At 34.7% G+C, this 17,585-nt stretch overlaps 1 protein-coding gene across 1 annotated transcript in view; it reads left to right on the top strand.

The window, feature by feature from the left end:
• CBLB (Cbl proto-oncogene B) overlaps positions 1-17,585 on the top strand; it is a 212,009-nt gene that overhangs the window by 158,765 nt on the left and 35,659 nt on the right. Inside the window, exon 13 of the mRNA XM_029213594.1 lies at positions 5,277-5,371. Coding sequence (XP_029069427.1) covers positions 5,277-5,371 — 95 coding nt within the window. The remainder of the gene's footprint in view (positions 1-5,276; positions 5,372-17,585) is intronic.

The following is a 17,585-nucleotide window of genomic DNA, read 5'->3' as shown; positions in this document are numbered from 1 at the left end:
AAAAATGATAAGGCAAACCTGATAGCTGCATTTTAACAAAACTAAAAATCTGATCAACATAGATCCACCAGGCTCTGGAATCAGACCTGAGTTTTACTTCTTGCTCTAGAGTTCCTGGCTTTGTGGATGCAAGCAACTTACTACATCTATGCCCCCAATTCCACTTATTTCCCTTACTTTATGAAATGAAATAATAATAGGACCTAGTTTCTAGGAGAATAGTTACCCTCCAAATATCTAAGCCCCCATACCCCTTGGTTATGGAATAAAACCAAACTAGATGTGGAGTCTTAGTATAAGTTGTAACAGTTCATTTTCATTTAAAATAGTTGTCCTTATTTTTTTTTTAATTCAAAACCATTATCTCTTTCTCCCCTTCCTCTCTGCTTTTATTTAGCATAGTGGCTAATGAATACTCAGCAAACACTCAATAACTGGGTTGCTGAGTTATTACAGTTAGGTTGATGACAGAGGGGAAAGAGTATATGCATGCTGGGTTGGAGGTGGGCAGGGGTAGGGCAGGAAAGGCCTTGGAGGAAGAAGATGTCTATGGTACACTAGGAGCGTAGACAGTTTTTTTAAGGTATTTTTCCAGCACTCGCCTTCAGCCAAAGGTAAAATGTAACTTTCTTGTTTAAAATAGGATTTTTTACTCTTTTAGAGAAGTAGTCATTTTCTATAGATAGATCACATATTCACAATAAGAGGGAAACAAGGGAGAAGGGTTGAAGAAGAAGGGGAAATGATTTTGATTTAAAAAGACTTGTATATTAATGAAAATGGTAAGTGTTACAATATATTCTCACCCTCCATACCTAGTGTGCAGTCTTTAAAAATTTTTTTTTAAAAATGTTATCATGCGAATAAAGGGTATAGGGATTTAGATACTTGGAGGCTGATGTGTTATCTTCACATAACCCATCAGTCTCTCCAAATGTAAGCAAATACATTTCTGTGTCAAAGAGTAACAACTATCGTTCAGACTTGTTTTCATTAAAGGAAATATCTCAAATTAAATATCATCAGCCCATTTTAAAGATAAGAAAACTTAGATGAGTACTAGAAGTTTAACATGAAGTGTACATATGTAACACCATAAGGGGAATTCATGAAACTAAACATTCTATAGAGTGAGGACTTGCTGCCCTTTGTTGTGTGTCCTATGTCAGTGTGCCAGTTCCCATCATCCATTAGAACCATTTGCCCTTTTTATTTGCATCTTTCCTAGATAAATGGTAAGGGAAGCAAGGATAAATTACATTCTGATTACTCTATTTGCTAACTGTAAAGAGCTCTAAGGAAAAAAAGCCCTCTAATTCATAATTAAAATGAAGTGTAAGAATTCTCTGTGACTTTAATTTACTCCCATTACTCTTCTCCCTCCCACCTAGCATAATCAAGTTAACTAAATTAATACTTTACTTTTTAACATGAACCTGAAAGCTAAGAGTTGTTAGGTTTATTTACCTTGTTTTATTTTATTGGTAAGAGATTTCTTTCCTATAGGACTGTTTCCATTCCCTCAAATTCTAGCCGCATTATAAACCTGTTCCTTACTTAATACTTTGTTGGCTAGATATTTAGTTATTGTTGTTGGTTTGTTTGTTTTAATTATTTTATTGCACGAAAATGTTTTAAAATATCATTGGAGACTTGAAATGTATCTCCTTATATCTAGATACTAACACTGTGTCCAACTATCTTTATTTGTTCCTCTTAAAAGATTAAGAATGCTACTGTTTCCTATGTGACAAAAACGATCTCTGACTTATGTTACTTCAAGTGACATTATTCTAAAATGACCTTGTGTACAGTAATCTCTTGAAGATGTTGCTAGATAAATACATAGAATGATTCCTCTTTTTGAGATTGTGGCTTTTGCTATTTTGGTGGAGAGGCACATGTTTATAAGAATGAACTTAAACTTATCTGTGAATCTCAGGTGCTGTCTTTCAGAAAATAAGTCCTCTGTGTACACAGGTTTCATTTTTAATCTAATGTTTCTGAAGGATAAATTACAGTGATATTTTTGGTGTAGTGTATGTGTGCTCTTACATGTGTGGGATGGGGGAAGGGGGTTGTGTTTGGGGTTTTGTAATTAAAAAGGTTTTTCTTAATTGTGCTAAGATTATCACAATTGTGTTTGTTTTCCCTACATCTCAAGGGTCCCAAATGCTTTAACATTAAATTTTAGACAATATCTGAATCATAGGAAGATATTTCAAACTTAAAAATTAGGATGAAATGTTATCTTGAGGCATGTGAAAAATATTAATACAGGGTAACCTAGAGTAACCTAGAGTTTATAATAAATTTTGTGATAACTCAGATTATACTTCTTCCACAGGTAGTATAAATTCCCCTTAATGTATTCTTATTCCTTCAGCCTCTTTCAGTTAAACGAGTAGGATGTTCAAGACACTGTGGCGAATACAAAATGAATCAAGCACAGTCTAGTGAGGATGAGACAGGTATATAATTAAGGGATGAGGCATAGGCGAAGCATCCAGAATATATAATGTGGGATGCCCTGGGGGGAGAAACATTCCAATTGAGATGCAGGGTAAAAGAAGGAATAAAGAAAGCTTCGTGCAAGACGGATCTGTAGACATTAGAAGATCAGTAGGTAGGGCTTCCTTAGTGGCGCAGAGGTTGAGAGTCTGCCTGCCGATGCAGGGGACACGGGTTCGTGCCCCGGTCCGGGAAGATCCCACATGCCACGGAGCGGCTGGGCCCGTGAGCCATGGCCGCTGAGCCTGAGCGTCCAGAGCCTGTGCTCTGCAACGGGAGAGGCCACAACAGTGAGAGGCCCGCGTACCGGAAAAAAAAAAAAGAGATCAGTAGGTGGTGGTGTTGTAGACATGACAGGAAGGAATAGCATGGAGGTGTTTTGGACAGACTCTAGGGCATACAGAGAGAGTAAGTACGGTAGGTAAAACTATGGCAATATAAACTGAAAGCAGTTACGGAGTGGAGTGTCTCATATTCTATACCAAGTTATCTTTAACTTGGTAGACAAAAAAGAGCTTTGAAAACTTTTTTGGTAGAGGAACGATAGGATCAGAATATTTAAGTTGGTAGCATGTCCAATGGAATTGTGGTAAATTTGCAACAGTGAACTAGGAAGGCAGAAGAAAAAGATGTTTCCTTAGTTGAGAGTTTAAGAAGGCCTGAATCAGTGAGATTTCAGTGTGAACTGCTTCAGTTGATACTATCAATCTACACATTTGAGGAACTACTGTTTTCTCCTATTTGCAAAAGGCTTTGCAGATTTCCAGAGGACGTAAAATATTTATTTTTGGCTCAAAAAGTTGTGACTTACTGCAGTCTCTAAAGTAGTTTTAGATAAAATGATTTTGTCTAATGAAACGGATGCAGGTGGGAACATGGAATTCAGAATGAAATAATCATAAATCTTGTCATCCAGTCGCCTTAGATGAACAGAAACATGAACGTCATTTTAGTACCTGCATTTTTAGGTCCTTTACAAACACGTATGTATGCACATATGTAGTATAATGTAAGTCAGTCAGCAGTCAATGTTCATTTGAGCCCTACTGTGTGTAAAGCATTGAAGGAATGTCCTATAAAATGAGGAAATCAGAGTCTTTGTCCTGAAAAAGATTCACGTAGAACTAATACAACAGAAATTGTTATTCCCATAGCTCCCTTTTATTTTATAATTGCTGAAATTTTACTAAGTATCAACAGTGCATTAGATACTTGCTCCTATTAAAACAAATAATTGCATATAAATCCATATTACATTTCCCAGAATGAATTTTAAATGTGTTTATGACAGAAACATCAAGGAGATTTGATTGCAGAAATCATACATTGTATCCATTCTGGCAACAATTGCACAGGACTCAAATTAAGGATGACTTTATATGCCCATTATACAATGAGCACTTGTGATTTGACACATGTATTTGTTGGTTAAAAGGGATTTTTTTATGTTAGAGGTTTTCATTGAACTGTACAATAATTAATATCTACTGAGACATTTATTTTCTCTAGCAAAATTGAAAAAACTCTGCCTTGTTCTGTTATTTGGTCCATAGTCAGAAACCCTAAGAGATATTTTTGTCATAGTGTATCTCTAGTGTATTGAATCTCATGAGGAATCAAAGCTATAGCACAGGACTTGTTTTTAGAGTGATACTTTAATGCTATAAAATTTATATTTTGTTGCTTTAAATTGCAAACATTGATATATTTCAAATGGATTCTTTAAACATGTTCCTTTTCTTAAGTTGCTAGGGAAGGGTATGGCCTTTTCCATTTTGCACTCTAAAGCTTCAACACCATTTTAGAACTGAGGGGTGAAAAAAGAATGGGTAGGTCATTGATTGGGTTACCTAGAACTATTCAAGTTACATCACATCCTTTTTGCCACACATCAGCCTACACCTCTTAAATATGAACTAGTAAAGAGTTTGGGAAAAAGCTTCATGATAAAACCCTAATGATTAAAGGTCTTAAAATATGTTTAATCTGTCTTTGCAAAGTTACTCTTTTTTTCTTTTAAGTTGCTTTCATTTCAAGTTGTTGGATTAGTTAAGAGCAGTTGTTAGACAGTTCCCATATGTAACTGAGCAATCTGGAAACCAGAATTTCTGAATTCTGAATAAACACTGGTTCTCTATGGTACCTTATGAGCAAGGTAACAATTTTGGTTTGTGTTGTTCACACACCAAAAATTATATTTAAAATTGCTTGCACTCTGAAAGCCAGACCAGGTCTCTAGTTACCAGTAGTGCTAAAGCTTCGGCCTTGAAAGAACAAAGGCGTTTCTGATTATACTCATGCATTGTTTTATCAAGAAGTTTAGAAATGTTCTGTTAACCCCAGAGAGATATAATTTAGAACACTTTTATTTGGGAGGAATTGAAATAAGAATCGCACGAGTGCTGCTTTTTTCTTTATTGAATCCTTACAGAGAATGCTAGCTTTTCAATAAAAACTGATCATGTTTGGGGACTTTTACTATTTACCTAGCTATCTATATGATTTATAGAAATTATAGCATCTCCTCTCAATATAAGAGAGTTGAATCAGGTTGTATTTTATTTTTTCACATAAAAAATGGTGCTACTTTCGGGTGGTGGTAAATAATCACGATGGTGCTCCTAAGTAAATTATATGATATTTCACTTGTTCAAATAAACTGAAATTATATATTCTCTTCAAAATTATAGATTGTCTAAGAACTGTTACTGTTTTAAGGTCCTCCAGAAGTTAAATTCTAAACTAACCCTTTGATTTCCTTTCAGGTCTTTTCCAATGGTCACCTGGGAAGTGAAGAATATGATGTTCCTCCCCGGCTTTCTCCTCCCCCTCCAGCTGCCACCCTTCTCCCCAGCATCAAGTGAGTTTTACTGAATTTGGAGATCAACTGTCCATGCATAAAGTTGTTATAAAGAGTGGTTTTGAGGTTCTTAGTACAGAAAGTACAGGGGTGAATATGCATCAATAAAAATGAACCAGCTGGATTTTTAAAGTACCAGAAATCGAGATCCTTTCTGATTCTTTGCTGATAACTACAGCATTTTTGAGACTTACCTACGCTCTGAGATTACACATAAAGCAACAGAGAAAAAGCTAAGTCTTCCCTGCATCCAAGAAGAGGCTTAAGTAGCACAATGAGCTCTCCTTTCCAATTCATGTCTCTTCCTTAGAGGTATCACATTTATCCCACTACCCAGTTTGACATGATAAAATAATCTTTGGTTCCTCCAGTTTTCTCATTTCTCAAATCCATTCCGCCACTAAGTCCTGTTGATTGTTCTTTTAAAGTTTTTCATATTCAGCTAATCTTCCCCATTGCCCTAGTTCTGGCTTATAACGGGACAACTGAAAGAGCCTTCTACCTGATCATATGATATGATCTCAGAATGGAATATCAATGGATTTTAAAGCTAGAAAAATGAGTTAAACTAGGTGTCTCATTTGAAAAAATGGGGACACAAGAAGCGTATCAGACAGTTAAGGGATAGTGTCTATCCAAATCAAACCTGGATAAAACCGTCTCCTGATGGCCATTTCCCTACTCTATATTAAATCAGGCTGCCTGTCTTTCCTCCAGTATATTTTATTCAGGTAGCTGATTTAATTTAAATTCTGCTTTCCCCAGATCACTTTCCTCCTCAAAGCCCAACATTGTTCTTTCTTTCCTTCTAAATTAATTCTGTGCTCTCCTGCTATATCAGTAAGATCCACAGAATTTTACCCAATTAAAATATCATTCAGGAATTCTAATACTTGCCCTCTAATCTTGTCTTGATTTTTTCCCTGGTTTTATGAGTCTTTCATGCTGTTCTCTCCTGTGCACCAAGTTTTCAGAATCTTTATTCTGAAGACCCATGTCTTAGCCTCTATTTCTGTATGAAAACTTCTGTGACTTCAGTCATAATGATGGTAGTAAGACTGATTCTCATTCCTCCTCCTAGAGTTTATTTTCTACACATTTAATTATGTACTTTGCGCTACTGTTTTCTAATACTAAAGTGCCTCTCCACATTAAAAAGATTATAAGGTTTTAAGGGCAAAAACCTTTTCTCGTAATCTCTGCTTCTCCCTTAACACCTTACTGTTTGCTGTTTAATGAGTATACTGATAGTACTTGGTCTGTCTCTTGGTGGATTGACTTTATCATCTGCTAAGATCCTCATTTCTAACTGAAAGTCTTAGAGCATCTTCACTCCTTCCTCTGCTGGTCACTGGATGCAAAAGAACGATAAGCTAGATACCAGCTCCCAAGAAATTTACCATCTACTTTAAAATAAAGTTAACGTACATGAAATCACAAGAGAACATTATGCACTAAACTGTATGCATCTAACTTGTTAGTTTTTATATAAGCTTGGAGAATAGACTATTATAGACTTTGTAAGGCAAGGATGTCTTATAGAGAAGATGGAAATTTCCTGAGTCATGGAGGATGGGCACAATTGGGAAGGGGTGTGCATGAGAAAAAGCATGAGTATGAAATTTGACATCATTTAGGGGGCAGTGGGAAACTAAGCATTGGACCATTCTTTAGTGGCCACTTTTCTTGGAGCTGGCAGATATGTAGCAGACATAGAAGTTAGAAGCAAATATATATATTCTGTGTAGTAGGTTGTACATCAGTAATAACATATTGATATTGTAGCACCAAATGAACTCTGGATATTTGTATATGTGATGAAAACATCTAAGCTCAATTACCTCTAATTCAGAGAACATCAGAAAATGAAGTACATGAAATCTTGCTAATTAGAGATTAAAATTTTACATTGTTTATTAAATTCATATTGGCAAGTGGGATAAAAGGCAGAGGTCACCATTTGCTTCATCTATATTTAGTATTAAGTGCTTGTTTTTCTATAAAGAACAACAAATTCATAGTAAAATGCCTTTTATTGATATTTTTCTAACACTTTAGTTTGTATGTGTACCTGGATATACTTTCACCCCATTTACTCTTGATTATTTTCCCTCAAACAATGCAGTTGCTTTACTTAACCAGAGAAATACTTTAACAATGCATCCTTAACAGCAAATTAGTTTTCTATTTTGCATGCTGCAAATTAACCATAGTTAAAGTTACAAGTGCTGGCTTTTAATGGCATGTTTATCTCTCCATTTTGTTTTTTATTCTGACATATAGGTAGCAGTTGGTCATTGTAGAAAATATGGAAAATATATAAAAGAAAAGAATTAAATAAATATAAGCATTTACATACCCCAAATATCAATGACCAGAGTTTTTGTTTTGTTTTGTTTTTCTTGAATTTTTGAATTTTATTTTATTTTTTTATACAGCAGGTTCTTCTTAGTCATCCATTTTACACACATCAGTGTATACATGTCAATCCCAATCGCCCAATTCAGCACACCACCATCCCCACCCCCGCTGCGGCTTTCCCCCATTGGTGTCCATATGTTTGTTCTCTACATCTGTGTCTCTATTTCCACCCTTTCAAACCGGTTCATCTATACCATTTTTCTAGGTTCCACATATATGCGTTAATATACGATATTTGTTTTTCTCTTTCTGACTTACTTCACTCTGTATGACAGTCTCTAGATCCATCCACATCTCTACAAATGACCCAATTTCGTTCCTTTTTATGGCTGAGTAATATTCCATTGTATATATGTACAACATCATCTTTATCCATTCATCTGTCGATGGGCATTTAGGTTGCTTCCATGACCTGGCTATTGTAAATAGTGCTGCAATGAACATTGGGGTGCATGTATCTTTTTGAATTATGGTTTTCTCTGGATATATGCCCAGTAGTGGGATTGCTGGGTCATATGGTAATTCTATTTTTAGTTTTTTAAGGAACCTCCATACTGTTCTCCATAGTGGCTGTATCAATTTACATTCCCACCAACAGTGCAAGAGGATTCCCTTTTCTCCACACCCTCTCCAGCATTTGTTGTTTGTAGATTTTCTGATGATGCCCATTCTAACTGGGGTGAGGTGATACCTCATTGTAGTTTTGATTTGCAATTCTCTAATAATTAGTGACATTGAGCAGCTTTTCATGTGCTTCTAGGCCATCTGTATGTCTTCTTTGGAAAAATATCTATTTAGGTCTTCTGCCCATTTTTGGATTGGGTTGTCTGTTTTTTTAATATTGAGCTGCATGAGCTGTTTATATATTTTGCAGATTAATCCTTTGTCCGTTGATTTGTTTGCAAATATTTTCTCCCATTCTGAGGGTTGTCTTTTCATCTTGTTTCTGGTTTCCTTTGCTGTGCAAAAGCTTTGAAGTTTCGTTAGGTCCCACCTGTTTATTTTTGTGTTTATGTCCATTACATTAGGAGGTGGATCAAAAAAGATCTTGCTGTGCTTTATGTCAAAGAGTGTTCTTCCTGTGTTTTCCTCCAAGAGTTTTATAGTGTCTGGTCTTACATTTAGGTCTCTAATCCATTTTGAGTTTATTTTTATGTATGGTGTTAGGGAGTATTCTGATTCCATTCTTTTACATGTAGCTGTCCAGTTTTCCCCCAGAGCTTTAACATTCTGACTTGTTTTTCTTTTTAGCCTTTTTCTTTTAACATGATTTAGATTACATTGTAGAGATAATTTCATGCTCTCCTTTGTCACTTAATATTTTAATAAGCATTTTTCTTAATCATTTATGCTGTACTACATTTATCATGGAACCAGCATGGAATTCTGAAGTGACCATTAAAATAAAATCAGACTTGGTCCCAGACGTGACTCCGGTATTAATATTTGTCTGTCTTTGAACAAGGTAACTTCTGTGGGCCCCACTCCATCTGATAAATGAAGGGATCTGTTTATCTTAAATGATCTCTAAAATCCTCTTGAGCTTCAACCTTTTAGGTTCCATGCAACGTTTTTTTAAGGGGTATTCATCTGTAGTATTAATTACATATGAATACTTGGCAACTTGAATGCTCATTTATAGTTGGTTGGTTGCATCCCATTTTTGAAGCCAGTATAACTTGGATTACTGCTCTGGGTTTTTTGTTTGTTTGTTTTCTTGTTTTGTCTACTTCAGCTTCATTAGAGTGTATAACCAGAGTACAATGAGAATAGATCTTCAGCTCTGGAGAGGCATAGAATACAGGTCTTAGCAAAATGTCACTCAGGGAAACAGGGATGTTGGATGTCCAAGTATATTGTTTCCGTGTCAGCATCTTAGTACATGTTTCAAAATTAGGCCAAAACAAAATAACAGATTGCTACCCAACATAGACTTTGATAGTTCTCACAAATGTTGAGAGCCCCAGTGTTGAATTCAGTAATGTCAAAGCTAATATTTACCTTTAAAGCTATACTGTGTTGTTATTAATATTTACTGAAGTATAATTGTTAAATTATTTGATGTTACTCTGATTCCCATTAAATTGATGGAAGAGGCTACTCTGTGATAGTGTTTTCTTTCTTGTAAAACAGTATGACTGCAATTATATGACTTTTATTGTGTAATTTATCTGGAGGCCTAGAAGAATATAGAATTTATTTTAAAAGCATATTCTGTCATAAAAGTAAGCTGAAACTGTACTAGTGCATATAGGTTTACTTATTTTTTTTCCCAAATGGTTTCTACTTAAGGTGATTGACACTTAGCTATAAATATAAATTCTTAAAAGCTTGAAGTATGGGTAATCATAATTTTTTTAGGGGAAGAATGAAAAAATCTATATGGATTATTTTTATTGTAGTGTCAATTTTTACTAAATTATATTTATCTTGAAATAATTTGATTTTTCAAAATTAAATGAAACCTGAAACAGTTAAAAATACTTATTTTACTTAACACAAGATGTTGGCCAATAAGCAAAGGAATTACTGTAATAATGGAATAATTACTTCAGGTAAGATAATGTTCTGGAATGCTGAGGAATGTCATTTTTTAGAAGAATATTTTTCTTGTTCCTTGTCTTTTAGAAATGGACCTTTTGTACTTTTGACATATTAATCTTAAACTTTCAAATACATGTGAATCAATATTACTTAATATTTTTGTAAAAAGGGTGTTTTGTTGTTGGAGGTGGTGGTGTTGATCGTTGTCATAGATTTTTTCTAAACGGATAAGGTGCTAATAGTTTAAGCTCAGTGAATAGAGTATCCAGGTTTTGCCTAACTATCCTGTTTTCATTCAGTTGCGTACTGACTGGAGAGTCAGAGTGAACAAGATAAAATCCCATCCTCATTGGAATTTGTGCTCTAGTTAAGGAGAACAGCAAGTAAACAAATAAGCATAGTATATTGTCAGGTAGTGGTAAGTGCTAGAAGGAAAAATAAAGCAGGGAAAGGAATAAACAGTGATAGGGAGGTTTATACTTCAGATGAGGTCATTAGGAAAGGTAATATTGAACAGAAACCTGAAAGAAGGGAGCAAGCCATGAGACTGCCTTGGTGAGGAGCATGAAAGCTAGACAGTGAGGCAAGTGAATCCCGTTGGCTTATCTGGAGAACAGCAAGAGGGACAGTAGGGCTGGGGTTGAGAATAAGGTATATAGGAGCTAAATCATATATTGCCTTTAAGGCCATGATAAGAACTTTGGTTTGGTTAGTTTTAGGAGCCATCGAAGGTTTTGATCAACATGATGACATGATGCTGGTTTGTGTTTTTAAAGAGGGTCACTGGCTGCTACATGAATTGTCTTTAGGACAGCTGAAGTGAGACCGATGGAGAGTGTAGTCGTCTAATGTGGTGAACCAATAAGAGATGGTCAGGGCTTTGGGGTGATGGTGATGGAGTTACACAGTCCACTTTGGGTTGTATTTTGATCCAACAGTACCTGTTAATAAATCAGATGTCTGTGAGGTACAATAAATAGGGATGGTTTATTTTTATATAGGTTTTTCTTAACGAAACTGGGTGAATGGGTTGGTGCCATTTACCAGAGGGAGGGAAATTGGAGAAGGGCAGGTGTGGGAAGGGGGCAGGGGTGGTAAAATTAAGACTTAAGGATCTGTTGAGTTTTGGTGCCGATTATACACACATCCGAATAGTGATGTTGAGGGGACAATTGGACATACCATCTAAGCTTTCACCTTTATATTACATTCAAGTAAATACTTTAGTAGGTACTATCTAAAGCTGATAAAATGATTTCTACATGACCAGTGCCCAAATTTAATTAGACTTGTTATACTCTTAGACATATAAATGTAATCCTAGAAGTTTTTTTCTAATATAGGAACTTATATATGAAAATATCACCTTAAAAAACTATATCGTTTACCCCTGAAATGTTGATATTGTAGAAAACATATTTAGAACATTTCTGTGTGGTAAAAATTATAATAAATGCTATCTATTATTATGATAATCTAAAACAAACTAGAAATGTGGATTTGTGAATGCAGCCTCAACTACTGCCACCTTCCAGTGAGTGATCTAAGAGGTCCACACCGCCAAACAGCATCAGCATCTGTGCCCGCGTGTATGTGAGAGTGGTTGTTTTTAAATAAATAGTGGCCAAAATGGTCTGTAGATAGAAAAGTGCAAAAGACAAAACTAGACCAGTTTGACTGAAATGGTGGTCAAATTCATGGGAGAAGGGAAGTTTTGTTTTGTTTTGCCTTGTTTTTGACTGGGGAGTGAAAAACAGAAAGAAGAGATAAAAGCAGTATGCCACAGGAGCTATTAAAGCAAACATCACATTGTAATTTTTAAAAACTTAAAGAAGCTTGATGGAAATTTTTCATCTTATATACTGTGCATACCGGGCTTCATTGTTTATGCTTAATGGCAAAAGAGCAGGGCAACATGTTCTGTTATTGTTCACCTGAGGGTTTGTATAGACAATACACACTTCAGTTTTACATTAATCCTGTTTATGTTCAGTGATAAGAAATTAATTTCATTGATTTAAAGAAAATATGGTAGAGAACTTTAAATGGAAGATCAAGCTGTAATTAAGAACTACTCTTTTCTTAACCCTAGTGAATGAACAGTGATGCTCTTTTGTTAATTTTTGAACCAGCTTTCATTCAAATACCTTAAACTATTTTCAAGATTTGTCAAGATGTTGCACTAGTTTTACTTGTTTTACCTTGGGTAGATAGAAAGGTGAACTAATATTGAAGATGGCAGTCCTTTGTAAGTTACAATTGACATGATGTGTATGGGATAGTGTGGGATGGGTCCATCTTTTCAATTTATTCATTATGATCACTATGGCATTCTTCTCTCATTGTGTATCACGTAGAAATGTTTGTGCATTTGGTTTTGACCTATTGATGTGACTCAGTATTTGAAACTCAGACTTTATTTTTTCTGCATATTCTTATTGATTTATAAATTTTGTTCAAATCTCCTGTGAAGCAGCTTGACCATCCTAACATAGGTTTTCTAATGTCTTGTGGTAAATCCCTAGAACCTGCTTGTTGACACACCGATGACAAGAATTGAGGGCTGCAAGCATATCATTTTAAACTAGTCTCAACAGAAAGAGAAATAGTGTGTGGAAAGGGTACAAAATAAATACTATGGGTATTATTTTTCTCCTTTTTATTTTAGTATTATAATTTCTAAATTCAGATAGAATCCCTCTCTCATCATTTGTGGGAAAATGGCATTTGGCGGGTGGCTATAATCTGGGTGCAGGAATGCAACTAATTCCACTAACCTTTCATTTTCTCTGACTAAAATCTAAGATGAATACTGATATTAACACTAATCCCAGTAGTCTGACAAATCTGTTACTTGTAATTTACCATACAACTGATTTATGATCACAAATAATTAGGTAGCCTTACACAGAATTGTGAGCCATTGGATTCTATTTAAATATGCAATCTAAATTATATTCCTTATACTGTCTCTTTTTTGTCCCATAGAGGCATAATTTGCTATATATTCTCCACTTCTCCATGAACATACTGATCTGTTCATAGAAAATGCATAGGGTTAGAATGAGATTCTATTTTCACATTGAGAGCATCTTGACGTATTCCACCATATTCAAGCATTCCTTGTTTCTGTCCACATTTCTCTGTAGGCTCAAATAGAATTAGATAAGTTATTTGAAGGCCACTAGGGATATTAAGCATATTTGTTTGTGAAAGATGCTAATCTGCAGTATCTTAAATGAGTTAAAATGAATTTTCAACCTTAAAATGAAAATTTTCCAGCTGTTAAATTAAAGCATAATTTTCATACAGTAAAATTCACCCTGCTTTATTAATGTACAGTTTTGTGAGTTTTGGTAAACGCACAGTCGTGTATTCACTACCACTGTCAAGATAGAAAACAGTTCCTTTACTCCAAAAACACCCCCCAGGCCTGTGTCAACTTCTCCCGTTACCCTAAACCCTTGGAAATTATCAGTCTGATTTGTGTTATATAATTTTGCTTTTTCCCAAAGGTCATATAAATAGAATCATATAGTATAGAGCCTTTTGAGTTTGGGTTCTTTCTATTAGCACAATGAATTTGAGATTCATCCAAGTTGTCAAGAGTATCAATAGTTTGTTCCTTTTTTATTGCTCAGAGTATGTATTCCATTGTAAAACACACTATGGTTTGTTTATCCATCCCTCTACTAAGGGACATTTGGGTTGTGTCCAGTTATTGGCGATTATAAGTACTGCCACATTTAATATCACCGTGAAGTCTTTAATGTTCAGCATGTATTGGAAAATTAGATTCTCAAAAAGAAAAAGTTTCCTCAACATCTATCTTTTTGATTTCTAAAGCAGTCCCCTAAAAGTGTTAGAAATGAATATTGCCCTTGAATAAGTTAACTTAAAAATTAACTTCAAATTTATTTCTCCAGCTTAAAAACAAGTCAGTGAAAACTATACTTAAAGTATAAACTATACTTAAACTATAAGTGAAAACTTAAAATTAAAGCTTATATTCAGCCTAATAATATACCACACTGATTCTTCTGGATGTCATGAAAGAATCCTCAAAATTAGTATGTATATTTATAAAACCCACTCTTGAGATGCTGGGGAAATGGCTTACAGGTGGCACACGGGCAATCCTCATTTCAAATACAGCTAGATTTTGTGTTACCACTTCTCTGGGCTATGATTTCTCGAAGTTGGGTGTTTTGCCTGTTAGGATAGTTAGTACAAGAAATATGGACTAATGTATATGGCAGGCTCTGAAGATTCGGTTTTAATAAAAGATATTTTTCAAAGCCTTGCTTTCAGAGATTATTAAATAAGATTTTACACGTAGAAGGCAAGCAACATAATATATTTTAAATATTTTTCTACATTATGAAAGTATCCTAAAAATGATTTTCTTTCCCGTATCAGTTTGGTCATGTATTTCTCTAATAGCCTCTTGTTCTTTTTGTCTAAAAGCTGTGAGTGCTTCGTGGGACACACACCATGCCAGGCCTTGGTTGACTCAGGGTCTGCCCTTAAGCATTTTGCAATTAGACAGAAATAGAAGAAAGACATAGATGAATATATAGAAAACACAATATCAATGTATGAACACTTACCAAATACATATAAAAGATTAAAGTTCAAAGAAAATTACTGTTTTGTGGGATGTCACAGGAGGTTCATCTATAGACAGTAAAGATGGATATTTCTACTTTGCTTTATTTCTGGAAAAGTTGAACTAATCAAGGTATCAGGAATTGCTCAAATGAAGGAAAGAAAAGTACTTGGTAAGGGTAATGTTTGAGGTATGTTATGTAGGAAAAGCCAGTGGGATATGCAGAAGGTCACCCCTCTGATCATATGCCTCTCACACCAGGAATGTAGAAGGCTGTAGAGGATTGTATCTGTGAGCCTTCATCTTCAAAATGCAAAAATCACTAATTAAGAAGAGCATTAGAAAATATATTCTTGGTTTGTTTCAAGTGTGCACATGCAGATAGTGGATGTATTCCTCATTAAAGTTTAAATAACACACATTGAATTTAACAAGAGGCGAAGGCTGTGGGGAGGATGGCTGTGTATCTTTAAGACTATGTGTGCTTGTGCATTACCAGTGTATTAATTCAGGAATGACAGCCGCAGTGCAGAACACTCTGTGAATGTCTGATGATAATATAAAGGGAATGTAGTACTGGTGTAAATGGTGGGATGGTTTACTTGGCAGTTTTAACGTGGAACCAGCCAAATAAAATTGATCTATTTTATTCCTCTGGTATCCTAAAAATTTCCTATGAGCTAAATCAATGACTGAACATTTTCCTATGTCCCGTGAGATATTTTCTCCACTACCAAAAGTAAACATACATGATTGCTAATGAAAATTCTTTATTTTTACCAGTTATCTAGTTGCAAGTAAAACTGAACCTACTTTTTGAATGAGTTTGTGAAGGGAAAAAAAAAATCCCGCATGTAATTACAAATAATGTAATTATTTACATAAATTGAGTTTTCCCTTTTGGTATTTTATATACAAATTCTTCATCTATTTGTACCTTCCTCATTTATTATTTTTTTATTAAGACTTTTTTTTTTTTAGAGCCATTTTAGATTCATAGCAATATTGAGGAGAGGGTACAGATATTTCCCATATACCCCTGGCTCCCACACATGCCTAGCTTTCCTCATTTTCACCATCCTCCACTATAGTGGTACATTTGTTAAAATGATGAACCTACATTTATACATAACCACCCAAAGTTCATAGTTTACATTCCCTTTTTTACATGATAGAAATTGCTTTTATTTTTCCCTTCAGAATTGAATAAGATCAATTTTGTATAAAAATTTATATAATACTGAATAAAGTGCACTGGAATGATATTCTTATAAATTGGCTTATTTTTAACTAGAATATTATACTAATATAAAAAGTTTGCTTTAAAATATAAGATAAAATATGACTCTTTAGAACTTTATTAAAATGGTGATAAGATATCTAGGCATTTTTTTTTCAGATTTAGATACGCAACAAATGCCACTCGAAGCCTTTCTTCACTTCTAGTATAATTCACTAAAATCCATTTAAGCTAATTACCTGCGACTAGTAAGTTTTAGCAGTAAGCCCCTATAATTCCATTAAATATTAGATAAGCTTTGCTTTTCATTTTCTTCAGGATACTCCATCTGTTGATTTGCAGCAAAGCTAAAGAGTAGGGGGAAGCTACCCTGATTAAGTTCTTTTATCATTGAAGATAAAATATAGAATCAGCCAGAACAAATGTGGTTTCACAAATCACCCATTCTTGTGTCATAGTGCAGTGCTTCTTTGAAAACTCTTAAATCTTTGGAACTAAGCTGCAACAGGCAGATAGAACATTCCTGACATTGATGTGGTTGTTGAATATTTGGTCAGTAAGTCTTTTTCTTTTATACAGTATATGCTTAAATTGCAAAGGAAAAAAAATTCCTTGTACATGACAATATAGTAGGACATAGAAAGGATGTGTATTTTTCTCATTTCTTTTGCTAACAGAACCCACTTTGGCCCTTGAGTCAGCTAAATTTATATCCATGTTTATAAGAATTTATGAAAAGGTGATGTTTGAAATCCCTGCTGTAATTCCCATCAAATCACCATTTTGCAGTCCGTGTACTCACTGGCCTTCATTTGGGATGTACATCTTCCAAGGTTACACCATGGTAGGTGTAACCCTTAAGTTATTAATAAGGTTGTTAGCTTGTGCTCTGGGTGGTGACAGTGGACTTCCTGTCACTGTATCATTGTGCTTTCATTTCACCATAAACTGTCATTTGAATTCCAAGGTCGCTCAAACAAACAAGAATTCAAAAATCGGTATTGAAAAAGTCTTCAAAGACAGATAAAAACACACTTGAAAAATCTTAGGAGAGATTTTTTCTTTCATCTCTGAACTTCCTAGAGACTCAGATATATAGTTGAAATTTGAAAACCTTTAGGTTTTTCAAAATGTCTTCTTGCAGTGGGCACAGAGAAAAACCCTTAAAGTTCTTTTCATTCGAACTAGTTAGGAGAAATAAAAATGAAAAAGTTTTTTCAGTCTTGATGGTTCATATACCAAAGGCCTCTTGCTCCCTCTACAGAAGGTGCTTCAAAATTGCAGTCACAAATATTAAAAAAAAAAAAAAAATTTAACGAAACAGATTTGTCTTGAGGTTCATGATTTAAAAATAGGTTTGGATCCATATGTACCTCCAGTGTCCTGCAAACAGGTTGGCT

Source organism: Monodon monoceros, unplaced genomic scaffold (genome assembly GCF_005190385.1).
Source record: "Monodon monoceros isolate NGI ecotype Baffin Bay Population unplaced genomic scaffold, NGI_Narwhal_1 Super_Scaffold_11, whole genome shotgun sequence".
Taxonomy (NCBI): domain Eukaryota; kingdom Metazoa; phylum Chordata; class Mammalia; order Artiodactyla; family Monodontidae; genus Monodon; species Monodon monoceros.
Note: the sequence above shows the minus strand (reverse complement) of the source record. Positions and strands in the feature narration are given on the sequence as shown.